The following is a 23,875-nucleotide window of genomic DNA, read 5'->3' on the forward strand; positions in this document are numbered from 1 at the left end:
ATGAGCTGTGGAGCAGCTCTGCCTTCCCTCCTGGCTTGGGCAAAGCCAGGTTATTCCACAGACAGGTATGTTAGGAACTGAACTGCTTAAAAATGAGCTAAAATTGTGAAATTCCATTTTTGATAGGTACAATTTGCTATGCAGATCCAGTTCACAAACACCTCCTTCACTCAGCTTTCCCCTTCCCAGCACTCCTGAGCTCACACTCAGTCACACTTTCTTGCCAAAATATAGTTTCACTTCCCAAAAAGCTCCCTTCATTCTCCCTTGTAATGAATTCCAGCTAAACCAATGTCTCAAAGTCAGACACGGGCCAGAAATGCCAGCAAAGCAGCGAGCTCAGCTGGGGTTTGTACAGACATTGTGCTCCCCGTAAGGCTGCCCTGGGAGATCCCAGCCACATCATAATAAAATATTCCACATGTTCCTCAGCCACCTTCCGGAGGGAGAGCTTTGTATCTCTTGTAATTTAATGCTCTGCCTCTCAGCAGTGAGAGCTGCAGCTTAATGACAACAGACAGCACATCCTGAGATGAAAGCCCTGTTCTTAAAATATTGACAAGGTCCACGTACATTTAAAACATTTGTTTTTATTTTAATGCAGATTTTCAGATATGTGATTTTGGAAAATGCTCTCAGAAGTGACTTCAGTTCCTTGTCTACAATGTTTACAAATTAAGAAGACTGGTACAAATAATTTTAAAATGTCTTTTACCTTGTGTTTAAACTCAGAGAAGCACAGCATTGGAATGTGTTGCTCCAGAAGCTTTGACCTCAGTCTTCCAGAAGAAAAAAATTGATGAACTGAAAGAGAGCAATTGATGCTTTGCTTTTCAGACAGTAATTAAGATGGAGAAAAGGCACCTAACAACAGCTTTCTCACCCTCCCTAGCACCCAGGGGAACAGAATTCTGTGTGAGCTGTGAAGATTTTCCCTGTTTTTAGGGTAGCACCTAAAGATGCCACCTCAGGATTCAGTGCAGGGCTCAGCTGAGGCATTGTCCCTTTTTCTGACCCCCAGTGCCAGTGACACAATGAGTGGGGCAGTGCTTCTCAGCCCCAGCTCCCGTGCTGGATCAAGGTGGGACCATCCAGCCCCGAGATAACAAAGACCCGCCAGCGAATCCCACCAGTAAAGCTCTGACTGGCTTACACAGAACACCCCGGTCCTGCCAGCCCTCCTGAACTCACAGCTCACATTTGATTTTGAACTCACCTGAACAATATCAGAACCTTTAAAAAGGTATTTGAATCTTTATCTCGTCTTTAAAGCTTTGTATTGCCTTTACATCTCCAGTTGGACTCCTAGAAGGAGGTTTGCCCTAGAATGACACATTCTGAGCAGAAAGATGCTGTCAGTCGAGTTTGTGGCTGTCACAGACACCCCTGAGCCGAGAAAAATCACCTGAAGCACCGACAGACACCTCAACAAGGAGAGGAAACGTCCTCCAAACCGAGCTGAGGGTTTCCCGGCCGCTCTCGGGAGGGGTCGCGCCCGAACCCCCCCGGACAGCGAACGCTCCTCGAGTGCCGGGCAGCCGAGCCCCGGCGGGGCCGGGGGATGCGGGGCCGGGGGATGCGGGATTCCCGTGCGGGATTCCTGTGCGGGGCCGGGGGATGCGGGGCTCCCGTGCGGGGCCGGGGGATGCGGGGCCGGGGATGCGGGGCCGGGGGATGCGGGATTCCCGTGCGAGGCCGGGGGATGCGGGGCCGGGGAATGCGGGATTCCCGTGCGGGATTCCCGTGCGGGATTCCCCTGTGCGGGGCCGGGGGATGCGGGGCCGGGGGATGCGGGATTCCCGTGCGGGATTCCCCTGTGCGGGGGTCCCAGGGAGCGGCGGTGGCGCTCCCGCAGCATCCCCGGAGAGGCGGCGGGCGCTCCTCGCTCCCCGCCTCGCAGCGAGCGGTGCCCATGGGGCTGCGGGGAGCCCGGGGTGCCCCCGGAGGAGGAGGCTGTGTCGGGTTTGCCCCTGCCCTGGAGCAAGAACGCGCAGGTGGGGACGCGCAGGTGGGAGCGGGCGGCCGGTGCCGGTGCCGGTGCCGGTGCGGGTTTGTGCGAGGGATGCGAAATGAGTTAATTCTGCGCGGAATAGCTGCTGGCGGGGAAGGAGCTGACGTGTGGAGACGCCTCCGGGGGATGAGCCGCCGGCGGGGCCGGGAGCGCTCGGCACAGCCGGGCCGGGGGACGCGCGGGCACCGCTGCAGCTGCCCCCGGCTCCCTGCGGGATTCCGGCCCCTCCTGCGCCCGCAGCTCCCGGCACATGGCACGGGCACAGCGGGGCAGCTGTCAAACGACAGCGCTTTGGGCCATGACACGGACCCGTCGCTGAGGGGAAACCCGAGAGTTGGGGGCTGGTTCGTGGGCGGGTTTTTGTTTCAAGTTAAGAATTCCTTTTTGCTCGTGGCTTAAACCCGAGCGGCTCAGCTCGGCTGGCGCGGGGAGCGCCCGCGCGTTCCGCTTCCCCCGCAGGAGCCCGCCCGCCGCCGCCGGGGATGGCGGCCTGGGATCCCCGCAGGATGGGGGCCCCGCGCAGGCAATGGGGGCCCCCCTGGCTGGGGACCCTCCTGGCCGCCTGCCTGGCCTCCCTGCCGGCCACCGGCGCCTGTCCCCGGCCCTGCGCCTGCCACGGCCCCGCCGAGCTCCACTGCACCTTCCGCTACTTCAGCGCCGTGCCCCCGCGCATCCCGCCCGACGTGCAGCGCATCAACCTGGGGTACGTGAGCTGCGCCACCCGAGCACCCCGCCTGCCTTTCGGCCCTTTGCACAGCAGTAATTAACCGTCCAGATTTAGGGCTAAATATTAACCACAGCAATAGGTGAGTCTGTAATGTTCTGCAGCGCTCAGCAGGGGCTGCAGCCACAGCCAGCAGAGCCCAAGACCACCCACAGTAAGGAGAAATTTTGGGGATCTAGCACAGGACACGTGAGAACTTCAGAACGTTTTGAACTTAACTTTCCTTTATATTACCTGAATGTCTTGTGTCTGTAGCATGGAACCTGGAAGAAGGCTGAAATAGATTTCTCTCTGGGGAAGGATAGTCCAGAGCTCAGAAAGTGGTCTGGAAAAGGAGCACAGATATTAAAATCTGCTCAGACTTTGCAGTGATGCAACACCAAGGTCGGGGGTTAGATCCCCCTGTGAGCCATTCTCTTAAGGGCTGGACTCAGAGATCCTTCTGGATCCCTTCAGATCCAGCCTGTTCTGTGATTCTGTCACTCAGAATGTCCCACAGCATTAGGGTCTATGCTTTCATCTGCTGAGTTCAAGGGAAATTTCACTTGTCTGGCCATGTCAGCCTCCACGGTGGCTCCGTTCTCTGAGTGGTTAAAGGAACAGGGAATAGATCATACCCAGGCTTGTCTGGCCCCTTCTTGCAGTTTCCAGCAAGTGTCCTCTCTCTTAAATCAAATGATGAGACCCATCAGCAGTATTTGTCTGATCTGTGTGTCCCTTTTGATGCACATACCCTTTGAACCATCCAGGTGTGTCTGCAGAAATACACAAGGCACTTTTCACTGAAGTGGTAGCAAAGTGGACACAGACAGATGTGTTTCATTGCTGTCACTCGCCCCACCCACTGGGAATTCACCATCAGAACCCTGTCCTGGAAAAGTGACCACCTTTTGTGCCAGCCTGAAGGAATGACTCACTTTCCTCTTGGCAAGGGGAGCGCTGCTTACCTTCAGCCGTTCCCAAAGAGTGGTTCTTTTGGTTTGGGTTGGTTGGATTTAAAAGCTGCGAGTTGGGGCTGACTAAACCCATCCCATACAGCTACAACAGCCTGAGAAAGCTCAGCCCCACGGACTTTGCTGGCCTGGAGAAGCTGGAGTTACTGATGCTGCACAGCAATGAGATCAGTGCCATCCCTGAGAAGGTGTTCAGTGATTTACGCTCGCTGCAGGTAAGAGCTAAATGAGCCAGTGTTAATTTGGTTATGATTTAACTCTCAGTGATACGGGTAGGCAGCCACAGGGCAGCCTTCTGCAGCATTTCAGTTTCCTGTTTCTTACCTTATTCATGTGAAAGTCAACAGCCTTCAAAATCCCCTATCCTGGTGGGAAATGTCTTTCCTTCCCAGGTGGGCACTCAGGTGCAGGGTGCAGAGCACAACAAACACTTTGGTAGGTATCTGTCAGCTGTACCTTAGCAGGCAACTGCAGTCAAAACTCTCTTCCTACAGAGGAGAAAGATTGCAAAGCTCCAACTACTGTGTCTGGAAAGGAAACCTGTCATTGTTAATTTGTTAGTCAGTTTGGGGCTTTTTGAGGATTTTTTTCCACTGAGGTTTCCCTTTCCCTTCAGTACAATCCTGTCCCTTTCTAGCCTTCATGAGAAAAAGGCCAAACTGTGCAGAAACTTAATACTGTATATAAACACTTTAGTTCTTTAAAGAAACTCCAGTTAGCTGGCATTCCTGGTCTGGTGAAGAACTTTCACTGCACAGAGCAACCTTCAGCAGCATTTAATAGGGGTCCTGTAACTTTGGCTTAATATGATGCGTTTTTTACTTTGTCATGAACAGGTCTTAAAAATGAGTTACAACAAGGTCAGAGTGCTTCAGCAGGATGTATTTTATGGCCTGAACAGCTTGGTACGGCTGCATATGGACCACAATCAAATTGAATTCGTGAATCCCAATGTTTTCTATGGGCTCACTTCCTTGAGGTTGGTCCACCTGGATGGAAATTTCCTTCAGCAGCTGCACCCAGACACTTTTGTCACCTTGCGCTATAGCCAAATATTCAGAATATCCTTCCTGAAGCACATCTCTCTGTCTGACAATGCGCTGACTTCACTTCCACAAGAGATGTTTTCCTACATGTCAGAGCTCGAGAGCATTTACCTCCACGGAAACCCCTGGTCCTGCGACTGCAGCCTGCAGGGGTTTGCAGGGTGGGCACGGGAGAGACCAGGTGAGCTGAAGGCTTTGCTCATGCTCTTTAATCCTGTTGTAGCATCTTGCTCTTCCTGATACAGGTAATTGTCCTTTATTCATCTGTTTATTCTCCCAGAAAAGACTGGAAGGTAGGATTCGTGTAGGTGTGGGCAATCAGGATAAAGAGATTAACACCACTGCGTTCCCCAGATTAAATGGATCTTGTGGCCATTCCCAAGTGCAGCTTTTCTTAATGAGAATTTTCCTTGGCCAGTTCAAAGCTTCTGTGCACTGGGAGAATCCACAGGGAACAAGCTAGCTTCTGTGGAATTGGCAAGAGCAAGAGCCACATTGCACTTGCTTCTTTAAAAGAAATTCAGGAACTCAAGGGACTCTAGGACTTTCTCTGCTGCTGCCATTCACATGTCACTTCAAGCTTTGGTTTTATTTTATTCAAAAGAGCCACTTGTTAGTAGCTATATGTCATTTTTAACACTAAAACTTGTAGCACAGAAACTCACTGAGGTTTTCTTCCCTTCAGATGTTATAAAGTGCAGAAAAGAGAGAAGTTCTGGTGTCCAGCAATGCCCAGTCTGTGCTAGTCCCAAAACTCATAATGGGAAAAGTTTAGTGGATCTCCCTTCTGCATCTTTCACCTGCACTAAGCCAGTCATCCATGACTCCCTGAAATCCAGAAACCTCTCGGTGCCAGATGATGGGGATTTCAGTTTTGTGTCTCCCAAGGACTTGATGGCTCCGATAGGATCTGTGGTTTTGAATATGACTGACCAGGCAGGAAATCGAGGCAACTTGGTTTGCAATGTCCAGAGCCCTAAAGAAATGTCTCCCGTCTCATTTGACCAAAGTGGCCCCACCAGAGTGCTCAAAGCCTCGTTCTCAGCATTCCTGGTGTGTGGTATCGATTATGGGCACATCCAGCAGCTGTGGAGCATCCTGGCACTGTACAGCAGCTCTCCCTTGAAATTGGAGCAAACTGTGCGGGCAGCCGGGGAGCCTTCAGTCAGCTACAAATACAAGCAGGTGAGCAGTGAGAAAGATGAGCTCTTCACCAGGATCGAGGCAGAGCTGCGAGCGGAGCCAGCGTGGCTGCTCCAGAGGCAGGTGTCCCTGCAGCTGGACAGGACGGCCACCACACTGAGCACGCTGCACCTCCGCTACACCGCCCAGGCCCGGGTGCCTCTGCCCAGCCAGGACAAGGACCGGGGCAGACACGGCTGGGCCATCATTTCCAGGGACAACAGCACCCAAACGGAGCGTGCCGTGCTGGCGGGGGGCTCCGTGGAGCTGGGGTGCCGGGCGGCCGGGCAGCCAGCTCCTGCCGTGGAGTGGATCCTGGCTGATGGCAGCAAGGTGCGAGCTCCTCACGTCAGCGAGGATGGGAGGATCCTGGTCCTCAGGAGCGGCGTGCTGACACTGAGGACAGCTGACGTGTTCGACTCGGGCCTCTACCACTGCATCAGCACCAACCACCAGGATGCTGACGTGCTCACGTTCCGGATTACAGTGGTGGATCCTCACGTGGGACACAACGGTGTCAATGGAGCCCAGCTGCCGGCGGCTCTCGGCAGCACGCTGCACCTCCCCTGCACAGCCACGGCTGCCCCAGACCCTGCCATCACCTGGGTGCTACCTGAGCACACAATTCTCCATCAGTCTGCTGGAAACAAACACATTTTTGCCAATGGCACGTTGAGAATACAAGGGGTGACGCAGCAGGACGTGGGCTACTTCCGATGCTTGGCGGCCAACCGGTTCGGCGTTGATCTTTTGGTCTTCCAAGTGCTGGTGAGAGAGGATGAAACCGCTCTGAAGAAAAAGCATGGAGCTGTGGGAGACTGGGAAGAAGGCTCTGGCAATGAGCTGCTGCGCTCTGCTGCAGCACAGAGACGTCCCTCGGGCACTGCAGGCACCCGCAGGGCTCTCGGGGAACCTGCTGCACCAGCAGCCAGCAGCCAGAGCACACGTCCGAGGAACAGCCACGGGAAAACGCCTCACCGGCCCCTCACAGACAGGACAGGCCGGCGCTTCAGGGCACACAGGAGACAGTTTGTTTCCTCAGGCAGGAGGGTTGATCCACAGCGCTGGGCAGCCCTGCTGGAGAAAACAAAGAGGAACTCGACAGTGGCAGACAAACGAGGAGAAGCTGCAACAGAACCACCCATTCAAGCCCATAAGCTCTCAGAGGTACCTGAGGACGAGGAGGAGACATCTGGTGATCTCGTATCTCCAGAAGAAGAATTCATGATAGTGGCAACAGAGAGATCCCCAGTATCTGCTCTGGGCAGAGCAACAGAGCTCACGATCACTGCAGGGCCCAAGGAAAATGCAAATCCCCCTCCTGCCCGGAGCACCTCCCTCCCGCTCACAGAGCCGATAACTCCCCTACCCTCACCTCTCCCACACCCTGGGGCACCTGCCAGCAAAAGGCTGCAAACACTTCCAAAACCTACAGACTCATGGGAAAGATCTGTTTTGAGTCAAATATCAGCAAATGATGTAAAACAGCCAACTGTACCAAGTGGGACAGCCACACTCTTCCCTGATGGGCAGAAGTCAATATATTCTGGGGAAAGTGATGACCAGCACCTAAAATCTGCATCCATGACTCCCATGACAGAAGCTACAGGCACCAGCAAGGCTGTAACTCCTCAAAGCACAGCAAACAAGTTACATATTTTTACTGAGTCCATTGATAATGTCTCCACCAAAACAGATCACCAGGTCCCTGTGGCGACGGTCAATGCACCAAGCCCTGAATTTGGCCCCATTTATTTTCATAGTACTCAGAAAGGAGGAACCCCTAATCCACCTGCCTCGACTTTCACTACTCATCAACAAATTCAGGTTATCCAGGGCATTCCAACTCATCCACCCCAGCTCCAGCAGCACCGTGGAAGACGAAGGAAAATTTCTGGTCAGAGACGAATTGTTAGACCAGGACGTGTCCCAGGAATGAAAGAGCCCCGATACAATTTTGGGAGACCAGGGTCTGCCAGAGGAAGTACAGCTGTGGCTACAAGTGTCCAACTTAATATGAACTATGCATCAAATGTACCAAGCTCAAATAACTCCAGCAGTTCCATCAACCCATTCAGCCCAGACACACCCCAGCCCTCCCCCTCCACCATGAAAATGCCATTGGAGCACCCTGTGGGTACCCATCAAAACACAGATTTCCTCAGGGAAGAGGAAAAGAAACGTGGTGCAAGGCCAAAAGCTGCTGCCACAGTGGTGTCTGTCACTGCAGAGGACACTGCCACTACTGCAGCCAGTGGATTGGGTTTGAAGCCCACAGTTACACTTGTTACTACTCCTCAAACCAACGCCAGAGCCACCAAAAGCAAAATACTCAGAGTGGGAGGAAGGAGAGGTCAGAGGAGGAAGAGGCCTCCTAAAACACCTGTCCCACAGCATGTGGCTGCAGCCCAGAGCACTGCAGCCACCCCTGCAGCGAGCAATGCAGCCCCTGCAGCCCAGAGCACTGCAGCCACCCCTGCAGCGAGCAATGCAGCCCCTGCAGCCCAGAGCACTGCAGCCACCCCTGCAGCGAGCAATGCAGCCCCTGCAGCCCAGAGCACTGCAGCCACCCCTGCAGTGAGCAATGCAACCCCTGCAGCCACCCCTACAGCGAGCAATGCAACCACTGCTGCAACAAGCACTGCAGCCACCCCTGCAGCGAGCAATGCAGCCCCTGCAGCCCAGAGCACTGCAGCCACCCCTGCAGCGAGCAATGCAGCCACCCCTGCAGTGGCAGCTCCTACCTCACCAGCTGTGCCCCCAAGCCCTGCACCTGCAAACGCTCTCCCTGGGAGCATCAGTGCAGTCTCCAGGACTGGAACAGCAGCACTGGGGGTCCCTGGGAGCCCCGAGGCCCCTCAGCACGGGCCCGTGGCAGCCGCGCCGACAGCAGCAGCCCCGGGCACCTGCAGGAGCACCCTGTCAGTAACAGCACTGCCTGGCAGTGGGGCTGCCCAGAGCCCCCCCATGGCACCCCAAACCCCACCGGGCTCACAGAGGAACACCCGGCTGGCCACGGCACCTGCCCTGACGCCCACCGTGGGTGCCCAAACCTCACCATGGCCGGATGAGCCCCCTGGTGCCACCGGTGCCCCACCTGCTGCCGTCAGTGCCACGCCAGGGCCAGGACCTGCCCAGCAGGCCAGAGCCACTGCCGGGGCAGGAGAAAGGCCCCAGCTGGGTCCGGGGCAGGGAGCGGCTCAAGCTCAGCCCGCGCTCCCGGCCAGAGCCCCCGCTGCGGTCACTGCTCCCAGCACCCAGCACCCCCGGCCCCTGCCAGCCCCCAGGGCCGCCGGGCCCGCAGCCCCCCCGAGAGCCCCCTCAGCCCCCCGGGGGCACGGCCAGCCCCAGCTGCAGCCCAGGCCGCCTCCCGAGGGCTCCGAGAGGGGGAACACGCTGCAGGCACCGCAGATCGCAGCTCCCCGCGGAGGGGACAAGGACGGCCCCGGCAGCGCCTCGTCTGACAGGCGACACAATCGAGACACCACCACCCTGCCCACTCCCATCACCTTAGGATCTGCAAGCAAAGAACATTTTTCAAAGCCCAGGATAGTCGGAGGAAAAGTGGCTGCTTTCACTGTGCTGGCAGATTCTGATGCTTTTATTCCATGTGAAGCTACTGGGAACCCCCCTCCAACAATACAGTGGACCAAGATACCATCAGGTGAGCTTGATAAACCTCTCTAGAATTTACCTTCCATGGCCCTGTAATTTGGCACCTCTTCTGTGTGCCAAACTCAAGCATTGCTTCATTTCAGAGTACTGGGAAATATTAGTGAAAGGCAAACTTGGAAACAGTGACAGAGGCTCACTGGAGCAACTTAGTGCTGATTCTGGAACAGCTCTTTAGAGAAATGATTAAAAAAATCAAATCTATGTTTAATTATAATTCCTTGCTTATCGTGGGAAAAGTTCAGCATTTATTCTACATTACCTGCTATTCCAGGACAGTGAGACAAACAAAAACAAAAATGTGGTAAAAACCACTCAAACTGAGTTACAGCTGTGCCAGGTTTGGATTGCAAAGCCCTGTGTGCTTTATCCAAACTTTGTCTCTACTGGAGATTCAGCTTCATTCTTACTTTAAAGCTTTGTCAGTCTATATGCAGAATTCTCTGATTTCTTTCTGGTTTATCGCTGTTGTCTTGGTTATTTGGGCAGAGCAGAGCAGGTCAGGGTATTTGGGACTGAGGAAAATGCAACAAGAGGCAGGCAGTGCCAGGCAGTCCCAGTGTGTCCCAGTCAGTCCTAGTCTATCCCAGTCTGTCCCACTGTGTCCCAGTGCGTCCCAGTCTATCCCAGTGTGTCCCAGGCAGTGCCAGGCTGTCCCAGTGTGTCCCAGTGTGTCCCAGTGCGTCCCAGGCTGTCCCAGTCTGTCCCAGTGCGTCCCAGTCTGTCCCAGTCTGTCCCAGTCAGTCCCAGTCTGTCCCAGTGTGTCCCAGGCAGTGCCAGGCTATCCCAGTCTGTCCCAGTCTGTCCCAGTCAGTCCCAGTCTGTCCCAGTCTGTCCCAGTGTGTCCCAGTCTGTCCCAGGCTGTCCCAGTCTGTCCCAGTCTGTCCCAGGCAGTGCCAGGCTATCCCAGTGTGTCCCAGTCTGTCCCAGTGTGTCCCAGTGTGTCCCAGTCTATCCCAGGCTATCCCAGTGTGTCCCAGTGTGTCCCAGTCTGTCCCAGTGTGTCCCAGTCTGTCCCAGTGTGTCCCAGGCAGTGCCAGGCTATCCCAGTCTGTCCCAGTCTGTCCCAGTCTGTCCCAGTCAGTCCCAGTGTGTCCCAGTCTGTCCCAGTCAGTCCCAGTCTGTCCCAGTCAGTCCCAGTCTGTCCCAGTCTGTCCCACTGTGTCCCAGTGTGTCCCAGTGTGTCCCAGTCAGTCCCAGTCTATCCCAGTCTGTCCCACTGTGTCCCAGTGTGTCCCAGTGTGTCCCAGTGTGTCCCAGGCAGTGCCAGGCTATCCCAGTGTGTCCCAGTCTGTCCCAGTGTGTCCCAGTGTGTCCCAGGCAGTGCCAGGCTATCCCAGTCAGTCCCAGTCTGTCCCAGTCAGTCCCAGTCTATCCCAGTCTGTCCCACTGTGTCCCAGTGTGTCCCAGTGTGTCCCAGTGTGTCCCAGGCAGTGCCAGGCTATCCCAGTGTGTCCCAGTCTGTCCCAGTCAGTCCCAGTCTGTCCCAGTCTGTCCCAGTCTGTCCCAGGCAGTGACTGTCCGTGCCTTGCTCCGCAGGGCGCGATGCCCCGGTGGCTCACGGCGATGGCCCGGGCCGCCGGTCGGTGCTGCCCAGCGGGACTCTGGCCATCGCCCGGGCGGGGCCGCAGGACGCCGGGCAGTACCTGTGCACGGCTGCCAACGCGCTGGGCTCGGCCCGGCTGCTGGCCACGCTGGCCGTGCGGGCGCTGCCGCCGCGCATCGCCGCCGCCCGCCCGCTGACCGCGCACTCCGGGGCCGCGGCGGCGCTGCCGTGCCGGGCCCGGGGCAGCCCCGCGCCCCGCATCTCCTGGCTGCTGCCCGACGGCACCGAGCTGCGCCCGGGCTCGGCGGGCCGCGGCAGGGCAAGGGTGCGAGCGGACGGCACGCTGCTCATCCGGGCCGTCACCGTCTACGACAGGGGCACCTACACCTGCCGGGCCCGCAACGCCGCGGGCTCCGACGCGCTGCCCCTCCGGCTGCAGGTGGTGGCGGCGCCCCCCGCCATCCTGGAGGAGAAGAGACAGAGCGTGGCAGGGGCGGCGGGGCAGAGCCTGAGCCTGCCCTGCACGGCGCACGGCGAGCCCCAGCCCGGCGTGCACTGGGTGCTGCCCGGCGGCGCCGCGCTGAGACCCCTGCAGGCGCTGCACGCCAGGCTGGTCCTGCTCGCCAACGGCACCCTGCTCCTGGGCAGCATCAGCCCCTCCGACAGCGGCACCTACGAGTGCATCGCCACCAGCTCCACGGGCTCGGACAGGAGGGTGGTCAGCCTCGTGGTGGAGCACAGAGACACACCTCCGACAATTGCCACCGCCTCCCAGGAACTGACGCGGCTGAACTTTGGGGAGAGGCTGCTTCTGAACTGTACAGCAAATGGGGAGCCCACACCCAGGATAATCTGGAGGTTGCCCTCCAAGGCTCTTGTGGACCAGTGGCACAGGTATGACCCTTTTTTTTTCCTCCTCCTCTTTGGAGCTTCAAACACTGTCTGCTCTGGTGCTCATGTAAGAGCCTATTACAGCACTAATACGCTGTGAACTAAACTTTAAGCATTTAACAGTTGTGAAACATCTGTTCTAATAGCATCTATATCTAATAACAGATCTATTAATAGATTACATCAATTGCCATAGGTGAAGGAGGTCTCAAAACAGGTACAAGTCATATTTGAATTAAGGTAATTAATTACAGTCACCAGGCACTGGCTGGCTGCTGTCAGTTTAGGAGGGGAAGTTATTTGTAACAGTTTTGTGAAGCAGGGCTCAGGAGGGAGGGGTTTCTCTCATCTCTGCCCTGTCTGCCTTTGGGGGTGTCCCCCATCCCCTCCCAAAGTAACACTCACCTCCACCTTAGGAGAGACAGCCCCAGCTCAGGGTGTTCCCAGCAGAGCCAGCACCGCTCACATCCACACAGCTCCAAACCTGGCAGCGACATCAGGGCAGGACGCACTGGGTGGGCAGGAGGCATGGGCACAGCACCCGTGGAAAGGCCTCCTGTGTTGTACCCTGCCGCTAACACAGTCAGTCCCTTCCAGTGCTCAGTGTTCACCCCCAGCACTTGCTGCCATAATTCTTTTCCTCTCTCTCTGTCCCAACAGAATGGGAAGTCGGATCCATGTCTACCCCAATGGATCCTTGGCTATTGAGGCAGTTACAGAAAAGGATGCAGGTGATTACCTGTGCGTCGCAAGAAACAGAATCGGGGAAGATCTGATCCTGATGAAAGTCAGCATCACAATGAAACCAGCCAGGATTGACCACAAACAGCAGTTGGAGAAGCTGGTGCCATACGGGAAGGATTTCAGAGTGGACTGCAAGGCCTCAGGCTCGCCCACCCCAGCAATATCCTGGGGCCTGCCGGACGGGACGGTGGTGAACAACGCGATGCTGGCGGACGACAGCGGGCACAGGGCTCGCAGGTACGTCCTCTTCCACAATGGCACTCTGCACCTCAACAAAGCTGGAGTGGCAGAAGGAGGAGACTACACGTGCTACGCCCAAAACACTCTGGGGAGGGACGAGATGAAGATCCACGTCACGGTCGTTGTGGCAGCCCCTCAAATAAAGCACAATCACAAGACACACGTCACAGTGACAGCTGGAGACACAGCCCTGCTGGACTGCGAGGCTGCTGGAGAGCCCAGGGCAGAGATATTCTGGTTATTGCCCTCCAGTGAGATGATCTCCTCGTCCACAGACAGGCACTCCCTGCACACCAACGGCTCGCTGTCCATCAGCCAGGCTGGCCTGCTGGATGCTGGGGAGTACCTGTGTGTGGCTCAGAACCCTGGCGGGGACGACAGCAAGCTGTACAGGCTGGGTGTGGCTGCTAAACCCCCCATCATCAATGGTGTACATGGGAACAAAACGATCATGAAGGTGACAGCAGTGAGGCACTCCAAGAAACACATCGACTGCCGGGCAGAAGGGACACCTCCTCCCCAGATTATGTGGATCATGCCTGATAACATTTTCCTAACAGCCCCATATTATGGGAGCAGGATCGTGGTGCACAAAAATGGGACACTTGAGATTCGGAACATCAGGCCCTCAGACACGGGGGATTTTACCTGTGTGGCACGTAATGATGGGGGAGAGACTGTGCTGGTGGTGCAGGTGGAAGTCACAGAAATGCTACGGAGACCAATGTTCAAAAACCCTTTCAATGAAAAAATAATAGCAAAACCTGGGAAACCTATCACACTGAACTGTTCTGTGGATGGAAACCCTCCCCCGGATATAAGCTGGATGCTGCCCAACGGCACATGGTTTTCCAGCAGCATCAGGACACCCCAGTTTGTCACAGGAAGCAACGGCGCCCTGACCATCCTGAGCCCCGAGAGCCAGCACGCCGGGCGGTACCGCTGCGCTGCGCGGAACCAGGTGGGCTACATCGAGAAGCTGATGGTGCTGGAGGTGGCCCAGAAGCCCAGGATCCTGACCCGGCCTGCGGGGCTGGTGCAGGGGGTCAGCGGGGAGCCCCTGTCTCTGCACTGCCTGGCCGAGGGCAGCCCCAGGCCCCGTTTGGCGTGGACGCTGCCGGGGGGCCGCGTGCTGGAGCGGCCGCAGCTCAGCGGGAGGCTCCTGCTGCTGGACAACGGCACGCTGGTCATCGGGGCAGCCTCGCCCCACGACACAGGCAGCTACCTGTGCCGGGCCCACAACGAGGCCGGGGACTCCTCCCTCACCATCCCTGTCATGGTCGCAGCCTACGCCCCGCGGATCATGGGCAGACCCCCCCCGGCCATCCACACCATGCCAGGGGCAGCAGTTCAGCTCCACTGCGTCGTGCTGGGCATCCCCAAGCCAGAAATCACCTGGGAGTTACCTGACCATTCCATACTCTCCACAGCTCACCAGGGCCGGGGCTCTGGGGGTGAGCTGCTCCACCCCACGGGAACTCTGCTCCTGCAGAACCCCCAGCCCTCCAGTTCTGGCACGTACAGGTGCACAGCGAGGAACCCTCTGGGCACTGACACTGCAGCCACCTACGTCCATGTCATCTGAGCCAGAAACACAGCAGGAATGGTGGGGAACACAGGCTGCAGCCAGGCTGGGCTCAGCCCTGCAATGGCTTCAATCAAAGGCAGCCACAAGCACCTGAGTGCCTGGGCACATCACAGCATTCAGTCTGCAGTCACTGGGCAAAAGGAGAGAGGAAAGGGAAAATTAGCTCTAGCATTATTTCCTAGCATTGGTTCTCTCCATGTTCAGGGGATTTAAAGGACAGCAACATTAAGGCACTTAAGTGCCCGAGCCACAGCAGGAACAAACCCCACAGTGCCCGAGCCATGGCAGGAACAAACCCCACAGTGCCCAAGCCATGGCAGGACAAACCCCATTGTGCCCAAGCCATGGCAGGACGAACCCCACAGTGCCCAAGCCATGGCAGGACGAACCCCACAGTGCCCAAGCCATGGCAGGAACAAACCCCATAGTGCCCGAGCCATGGCAGGACAAACCCCACAGTACCTGAGCCATGGCAGGAACAAACCCCACAGTGCCCGAACCATGGCAGGAACAAACCCCACAGTACCTGAGCCGCAGGTGCCCAAGCCACAGCAGGAACAAACTCCATAGTGCCCGAGCCATGGCAGGCACAAACCCCACAGTGCCCGAGCCATGGCAGGACAAACCCCACAGTACCTGAGCCATGGCAGGACAAACCCCACAGTGCCCAAACCATGGCAGGCACAAACCCCACAGTACCTGAGCCATGGCAGGACAAACCCCATTGTGCCTGAACCATGGCAGGAACAAACCCCACAGTACCTGAGCCGCAGGTGCCCAAGCCACAGCAGGAACAAACCCCATTGTGCCCAAGCCATGGCAGGACAAACCCCACAGTGCCCAAACCATGGCAGGCACAAACCCCACAGTGCCCGAGCCATGGCAGGACAAACCCCACAGTGCCCGAGCCATGGCAGGACAAACCCCACAGTACCTGAGCCATGGCAGGCACAAACCCCACAGTGCCCGAGCCATGGCAGGACAAACCCCACAGTGCCTGAGCCGCAGGTGCCCAAGCCACAGGCTGTACCGCCCTGGCACAGGGGCCAGCAGCTGGGGAGGGCAGCGAGGGCAGGAGGGTGTCCTGCACAGCAAGGACGCAGGGAGCACCTGAGAACTCTCAGAACACCTGAGGGCTCCCTTCCTGCCCTGCAGCCTCCCAGCAGGGGCGCTCAGCCTGCAGAAGGGAAGGCTTCAGGATGCCCCACTGCAGCTGTGGCGCTGAGCACAGCGGGATCAGCACCCCAAACTCAGCGCCCATCATCCAGCTCTGGGCCCTCAGCGTTACAGATCTGCCTCCTCAATCCACAACTGTTTTTCTCATTAGACCCAGTGAAAATGCACGTGCTTCTAATGCTTTTAATTAAGTGATTCTTTGGAAATCTGGTGTGCTGAATAAAACTGGAGTAATCCTGTACCCTAATAACTCCGTGGGCGCTACAGAAACCGCCCCAGCTTTGCTCAGCAAAACCTGGTGCTTACTGAAGGCAGTTTCAGTGTTTTACAAGACTTCAGCATCTTTTCCCTTTCTGAAACCAAATCCCTCACTTTAAACATGTGTAATCTCCTGGCTACCAGGCTGTAGGAACTGCTGAGGTTATCAAAGGCACTAACCAGCACATGGAGGTTTTTGGGGAGCATAAACCCAGCCCACAGCACCTTCTGCTGTGCAGGTGCTGGCAGAGGAGTCTGCACCAGGCAGGTGCCCATTGCCGCAACACTCTCCCATCAGTTTGTTCAACATATAAGAACTATTAAAAAAACCCTCAAAAATGGATGCAAATTATATAAGATTAATGCTTTTTAACTCAAAAGCTGCAATTTCAGCATGACTGTATTTTCTCTACTTTTCTATAGCAAACTTTTCCTAGTTATCCTCACCTACCTGAAATATGTTTGGAAAAACTGTGGAAATAAAGGAAACAAGCATAATGAGATTTAAAAAGGATTTGTCAGCGACAGTTGTTGGGTAAAATCACTCCCTAATCCAGCAAAGGCTCCAATCCAGCAGCAAGTTATGTCTCAGAAGGAATTCAGTTTGTTTGGCTGTCTTCATGCAACTCTGGTTTATTACTAACAATTTAATTTAAAAGGATCTTCAAACAGTTAACCCCATTTTCCCCCCAGCCTGTTAGCAGTAGAGCCCAAAAATCAAGGGCCCCAAGTCAGGAGCAGTGCCCTGTGGTGGGACACAGCGGGGCAGCAGGGATGCTCCCCAAGGACAGCACAGGGACAGGGAGCAGGGCCAGCCACCAGCGCCTCACCTGGTCAGGGGCCCCCTTCTCTGTCCACAGGGGACAAAGCCCACCCTGACCCTCCCCTCACCTCTCCCCACGTGTTCCCTGTGTGACTGGAATGCTGCACGGCTGCACTTGGCCACTTCTAAAACCATTTCACCAGAAAAGCCCAGGGACAGGCAGGAGCTGGAAGCAGCAGTGATCCTTCCCCACAGCTGCCAGCTCCCCATAGAACCAAGCACAAATCCAAGTCCTCCAACAAAGCCTTTGCCATTCTAGACAGGATATCCCTACAGAGATGTATAAATTAAGGTTACAAGTGATTTTGATAGCACACTGCAAGCAGCAACATCACAACTGAGGTTACCAGGTGGGTAAGGATTAGAGAACCCTCCCTGTGTGCCTGCTGCAAGTCCAGGTGTGCCTGCTTGAGTGCAAACAGGGCAATGGGTCCCCCGTTCTGACATGCCCCAGCAGCCCAGCAATGACTGCAGGTGTAGGAAATACAGAAAACAGGGTCGATGGCATTGCCTCCTTACACGCACATCTGGCTTTGCCTTACCCGTGAGGGCTTTTAGCAGTGTGGCAGCTTCCCTGGGACAGACCAAAGTCCTGCAAAGCAACTCTAGAACAGCTTCACTAATTATTATCTGGAAAGCTTTCCAGCATGGACAGTAGCAATGAAACTTCACAGCATCACTGTTTTTCCCAGAAACAACTGAATTCTATGAAAGTCAATGATTTAGGAGGTAGGTGTTAGCTGATACTGCTGTTGAAGTCACAAGATCTGATTGTTCCAATAGTGGCCCATTCTGTCAGCGCAGAACACTCAGCCCTGCTCACACAGTCACTGCCTCGGGCACATCCTGCACCTGCTCTCATCTGCCACAGCAAGAAACACATGAGAAGAGGAGAAAAATCACCAGTGATGTAGCTATTGGAAATACTTGTGAGTATCCACCTCTGTAGAGGCACAGCCTGGATTAAACCCCATTTCTGGCCTGAAAATTTAAATGGGCAAAGCAACTTTGAAAACTGCCACTTGTGAATGAGAAAGAAAAAGCTCAAAGACTGTGGGCTGCTCTATGTTCTGTGTCACATAAAGCATCTCGCTACTGCTGCTGAACAAAAGTTGTGTGTCACATCAAAAGCATGGCCTGAACATCTTAATATTTCAAGCCAATTTTGTGATATGGCAGCAGTTTATGCACTCTCTGCAGCTTGATTAAAACCATGTATCTCTCTGTCAGACTTCAAAGGTCATCTTATACATTTGTTTTCAAAAGCAGCATTTCCTTAAACTTTTTAGCCACTCTCTACTATATTCTGAAGACTTTACACAGTTATAATACAGGTTAGTTGTATTTGGAGCTTCAGGAAGGAATATTTAATATTTATAACTGGAACCAAACTTTTAAACTGCTGCTCTAAGTCACAGGAATGTTTCTCAAATCGTCACACAGTGCTGCCCTCTGGAGCCAGCAAATCGCTGTAAAACTCTAATTCACTAACTAGAGGAAACAGACAATGCCCCACAAAATAAAGAACCTATCTGAAATGCTGAAAAAATCTGAGCCTGTGGATTTATTACAGCTAGAAGGTGGCAAATTGTCCACCATGGCTCTTGGTATGAATCACAGAGGAAACCCAAGGGGCCTTTGTTCCTTTAATTGTCCATTTCTCCCTTCACTCAGCACAGAACCCCACCAGCTCTGATGCTGCCACCACAGGAGTTGTTCTGGCTTATCTCTCCACAAAGTTCAGCGCCTTAGCAGAGACAGAGCTACAACTGAGAGCAGAAAAGCCCTTTGAGACCGCCCAGCTGACAAAGGAATCGGCCAAACGGGGCGAGAAACAGGAGCGGGTCAAAGTCTGCAGGCTGTGCTCGCAAGCTGGGCCAGGGGCTGGCTGTGCAGGAGGAGGCTGGGCTGGGGAGGGGTCCCACAGGTGTTCCCCGAGGTGTGCCCCCAGGTGTGCCCCCAGGCTGTACCCCCACAGGGCAGGGGCTGTGTGAAACAGCAGGGATGGCAGTGAGGAGCAGGAGGAGGCACTCTGTGTGAGCTGGCCTGTGCACAGTCCTGAAATACACAGCAGAAGGAAATGTGAATTCATACCTTCCTAACTCATAAGTAATGCCCATTTTCCTACTGAATTATGAAGAGACAGAGACACATCCTTTGTTGTTGGCAATGATGTGAACTCCAGGTGAGGTCTGGTGATTCCCACTGCCAGCTCCAGGCACATCCCAGCCTCAGGAGCAGGCACCTTCTCCAGGCATGGTCAGGTGGAGCACCAGGACAGCTCAAAGCATCGGGATATAAGCAACATGAAGAACACCACTGAAACATCAAAAAGGCCAGAAAATCATCTTAAAATTACATCTACTTAAGCCACAGCACGTGGGGAATGCAGCTGGATGCTGAGGGAATCCTGGCACACCCACACCAGCCTGGCCACGCTGGTGCCAGGCATCGTTTCCAAAATCCTGCTCTAAGTGACTGCTCAGCTCAGGAACCCACAGCCCCAGCCCCAACAGAAGGGAAAGCGTCTCAGACACCAGACCAGGCTGCACAGCAGGACAGTTTAGTGTGTGAGACTTTTCCAAACTGGTTCCATTTGAATGGACCTGCGTTTAAACCAACGTGCTTGGTGTCAACATAGCATGACCATTTCAGAAACTGCTCCTGCAGTAACAGCTACAGCTTGCCCCAGACAAGAGGAAGCACGCACAGACCTGGGTGAGAGTTAGCAGGGCTGCCAGGCCCTGGTGATGCTCTCGGAGCCCCTGTCCCCCCACCTCCTCCTGGGGAGCACACACCCCCATCAGCCAGACAGAAACGGGGCCAGGGCACAACACCACGCTGCTTTCACTATTAGAAAACATCCACTTTCTGCATGAATCATTTCCTTGTACTTTTACTAAATTTAAGCAAATGGCTTTGCAAGGTTTTGGGGTTTTTCTCTTTGTTTGAAGAATGCAAGTTTTCTTTTCATCCCTTCTTTAAATGCAACATAGAAAGTACATAATGCAAGTTTAGTGCCCCAACCATGAATAAAAGTAACTGTCTTGCAGGGTTCCCAAATGTAATAGAATATGAAGAAAATCCTAGAAATCTCTTCCCATGCCCACATTCCTGTATTTTTATCTTCTTCTATTTCTTCTTGTTATCACCGGGAATGTTTCAGCCTTTCTTCTTTTTCCAAAAGACACTTTCTTCTTTTTCCCAGACACTAGGAATGACAGGATTAAAACATGAGCACAGAAAGCAATTCAAAGGAAATGCTGAAAATGACACACATGGCACTTACTTTTAATTTCTTCACTGAATGCCTGTAAGCCCTTTGGTTGCGCTCAGACCCTCCTTGGGAGGCGTTTGACAGGTCTGAGGTGAGTGTCCCACTGATGAGGACCCCCAGCATGTCCAGCACGGTGGTGAACAACTCCCTGAAGTGAAGACACATGTTATCCTGGGGAGCTGTGGCTGCCAGGAGGCCCCGAGAGAGATCTGATCCATGGCAGAGGCCCCAGGGCAGCTGCCAGCACAGCCAGCCAAGAGAGCCAGGGGCAATTACAGCGTCCAACAAGGGAAAATGCTCTGGGGAGGAAAAGAGAATAAAGGCTCCAGTGCTTTCCCAAATGGAGGCACAGCCAGCACAGAACCTCTAAACCTCTGAATGAAGCAGTAACAGGATAAAAAGATAACAATTACACACATGCAACCTAGGCTTAAAGCTGTAATGACAGGAGACAGCTGTCAGAACAGTGCAGAGGTTCTTGCTGCTCTGCAGATCTGCAGCCCCGGAGGATGGCCTGGAGGAGCAGCAGGGCCACTCTGGGCTGCACTGGTGCTCCCTGCACTGTCACACATGCCCACTCTGGGCTGCACAGGGATCACTCTGTCCAGCTCGCCAGCCCCCAGAGCTGGACACTGCAGCTCCCTGCTCCTCACCTCCTCCCCAGCAGCTGCTGCATCTTTTCAAACATCAGGAGAGCCTCAGGTTTGTTACCAGCTGAGGTGCAGTTGCAGGGCTTCGTGCATCACCTGCCAGGACATCGTCCTGGCACTGCTCCTCTCTCCACTCACTGAGGATCTAAGAAAAAACATTGGACCAAGGTTCTTGCCTTCCTATTGTGTTCTCCCTCTAAGTATTGTGGCCTTTTAGCTATAAGGAATCATAAAAGATTATTGAGCTCTTTATCCTTCTCTCTATTTAAGGCTTAGAACAGGCTGAGAAAACCAATGGGAAGAAGAAGTAAATGTGTAAAGAGCTGATGATCTGCTGTCATTTGTGTGACTGCATCCTCCTGTTGCAGAAAAAACCAATCAGCTTTGTCATGCATTTCTTACAATATTGCCTGAAACACACTATTTCACAATGGGTAAATCAGTAAGTCTCTTGCACTGGATGCAGCTTTCCAACAGGATCTGGTGGGGTCTCCAGATGAGAAATGGCCACAAACTCAGGGAACCTGGACCAGCTGCAAATCAGGGGACAACCCAGACAATGAAAGGAAAATCCAAGTAGCAGAAACCAGGGGGGGAAAAAAACCATCAAAGGAATGAATTTCCCTGGATGCAGAGCAGTGTCCCAGCCTGGGCCTGAGCTGAGGGGCCGTGTGGGAATTAACAATGGCACCAATTCTCACTGTCACGGCAGCTGACAGAAACTGCACTCAGGGAAAGGAGGCAAGGCCCTGCTGGGCGCTGGGTGTGCTCAGGCTGAGGGAGGCTGGAGCAGGAGTGGGGGGAGCAGGAACCTTGAGCACCATGAGCAGAGGCCGTGAGGAAGCTCGAGAGGAGCAAAGGAGAGCTGCAGGCAGCAGCCAGTCTGGGACCAGCAATGCTGCTGTTCACAGTATGCAAAACTCTTCAGCACTCTCTCTGTGCCGGCTGCAGAGGGTGACAGGTTTTCCTAAAGAAGGACAGTTTTAAACTTATACAAACGTTCCAGGATCAAGGAAGGGGCTGGGAAGACATGCTCTCAGGGCTAACACCTTTATTGTTTTTCCTAGAAAGAACTGGAATCAGACTCCAGTTCATTGCATTTCTCTGCAACAAATTTAGGAGAAAAGATGTATTCACACTCACAAGAGGAACAAGGCCTCCCCATTTTCCCCTCCTGGCACTGCTCCTTTTGGCACAGCACTGTAATTTCCCCGGGTTTACACCATCAAACTGCTGACATAAAACTGCTGACACACACCCACCTGACAAAGGTGCTCACAGCTCTGTGCTTGCCTTACCTGAGGAACCTGATTGTGCAGGGGTGCCAGGAGCCCTTCCCTTTGCTCATCCTGGCCCTCAAGGCGAGTGAGTGCCAGTGGCAGGAAGGGCTGCTGGCTCAGCAGGGACAGCTTTAGGAGAAGCAAACACAGCACTGCATTAGTAAAGTTATTTTGATACTTCCCATCCTCAGTCCCTTCCCTGTTTTGTCTACCCGTTTTCCCCTAAAGTGGCACTGCTGCATCAGTGTCTGTTTCTGTTTTAGTCAATTTAAGTCTTGGCAGAGGCTTTCAGGACCATGCAGGAAGGCAGAGCCCCAGCCAGCCCAGCTGCACTGAGATCCCCCAGCTCAGGGGCCCTCAGGGAGCTGCTCCATACCTGAATGTGACCCACTCTTCTCAGATGTCCTTTCTCCAAGTGCTGTCTCTCCCTTTGATTCATTAACATTCTGCAGTTCAAGACAGAATTGACCAGTGGCCCCTCAATCTCACTGCCAGCCCACTCCTTCAGCCAGGAAGGATGAGAGGAAGGACCTGGCAGGGAGATAAAACAATGAGGAGAGTGGCACCAAGGCCACATGAACCCAAAGCCACCCCAGAATGCTCTGATAAAACTGGAGCTGCTTTGTCAGCATTGACCTGCAGCAGCTACCATTTATCTGATGCTTTTCTTCAGCAAAGCCAGTAAAAATTTTGAATTACTAATGCAGGGTGCCAACAAGCTGAACTAGTGCCAAACCAAAGGCAGTTACTTGTTTGGAAAATAGAGCTCACCACTCGTGGAGAGCTGCTCAGAGTGATGCTTTTGCAACTCCCACAATGGCAGACACCCAGGATTTGTGGCAAAACACAGAAAACCCATCTGAGACCCTATTTCCTATCTATATTTGAGAGGGACTTGCCTGAGTTTAAATGCACTGGGACTCGGGGATGGAGGTCAGGGTGAGCATCTGAAACAGTCACACGCGCCTGTAGCCTCCCCTGGGGCTGAGCCACAGGGAAATGTGGCTTTGACCTGGGCTCTGCTCCCTGCAGGACACAACAGCAGCCACATTCCTGCCGTGTTCCCAGGGTTTCCTTTCCCAGGAGCATTCCCCCAGCAGTGAGCCAGCACGAGCTGTTTCCCACACAAACACTGCCATGAACACCCCACACAGGACTCTGCACACCCTTACCCAGCACCACAATTGCCTTCAGGACCGCACACACAGCCCCCGCTTCGATGCTGTTGTGAGCAGCAGCCAAGAGGAGACAATCACAAGAAGAACAAATTCCAGAAAATAATTTCTCTGTGGCAAGAAGAGGAAATCTTGTAAAAAATGGGTATTTTTTATCAACTAACATTTCCTTTGTGCGAAATCCTCCTCAGCCAGAACAGCTACAGAAGCTCATGAGCTTAAGAAAGAATTTAATCTTCTGGCATTGAAACTGCAGCCTAACAGGTAAGTGATTAATTCAGCTGGGGTATGTGGTTATGATGGATTAATATCAAAATAAGCTGTGGGCACTGAAATGGGAAAATGGAGCCTGTTGGTTCACTGTGTCCATGTGAACAGGGGAACTTAACCACAATGAGACACTGAAGCCTGTGTTGGTTTTGACACCACAGATTTAGGAAATTACTTCCCTTACCTCACCTGCATGACAAATGAGGCAAAATTAAGTGCTGTAAATGCTTGAAATCACACTTACTCTCCATTGCCATGTCAGGCTCCCAAACAGCACAGGGTGTATCCCTGTCAGTGCCTCTGCCCTTCTCAACACTGCCAGGTGCAGAGAATGAATAAGTTTCAGTAAATTCCTCTAGTTTTACCGAC

The 23,875-nt window shown here is 54.1% G+C and overlaps 1 protein-coding gene across 1 annotated transcript; it reads left to right on the plus strand.

Annotated features, from left to right (window-relative positions):
* Positions 1-2,517: 2,517 nt before the first annotated feature.
* IGSF10 (immunoglobulin superfamily member 10) lies at positions 2,518-14,734 on the plus strand. The gene is made up of 7 exons (XM_054515928.1): positions 2,518-2,714; positions 3,774-3,903; positions 4,525-4,915; positions 5,420-8,329; positions 8,654-9,580; positions 11,128-12,028; positions 12,686-14,734. The coding sequence occupies exons 1-7, from the start codon at positions 2,518-2,520 to the stop codon at positions 14,592-14,594; spliced, it is 7,365 nt and encodes a 2,454-aa protein (XP_054371903.1). The 3' UTR covers positions 14,595-14,734.
* The last annotated feature ends 9,141 nt before the right edge of the window (positions 14,735-23,875 follow it).

Source organism: Molothrus ater, chromosome 10, assembly GCF_012460135.2.
Source record: "Molothrus ater isolate BHLD 08-10-18 breed brown headed cowbird chromosome 10, BPBGC_Mater_1.1, whole genome shotgun sequence".
Taxonomy (NCBI): Eukaryota; Metazoa; Chordata; class Aves; order Passeriformes; family Icteridae; genus Molothrus; species Molothrus ater.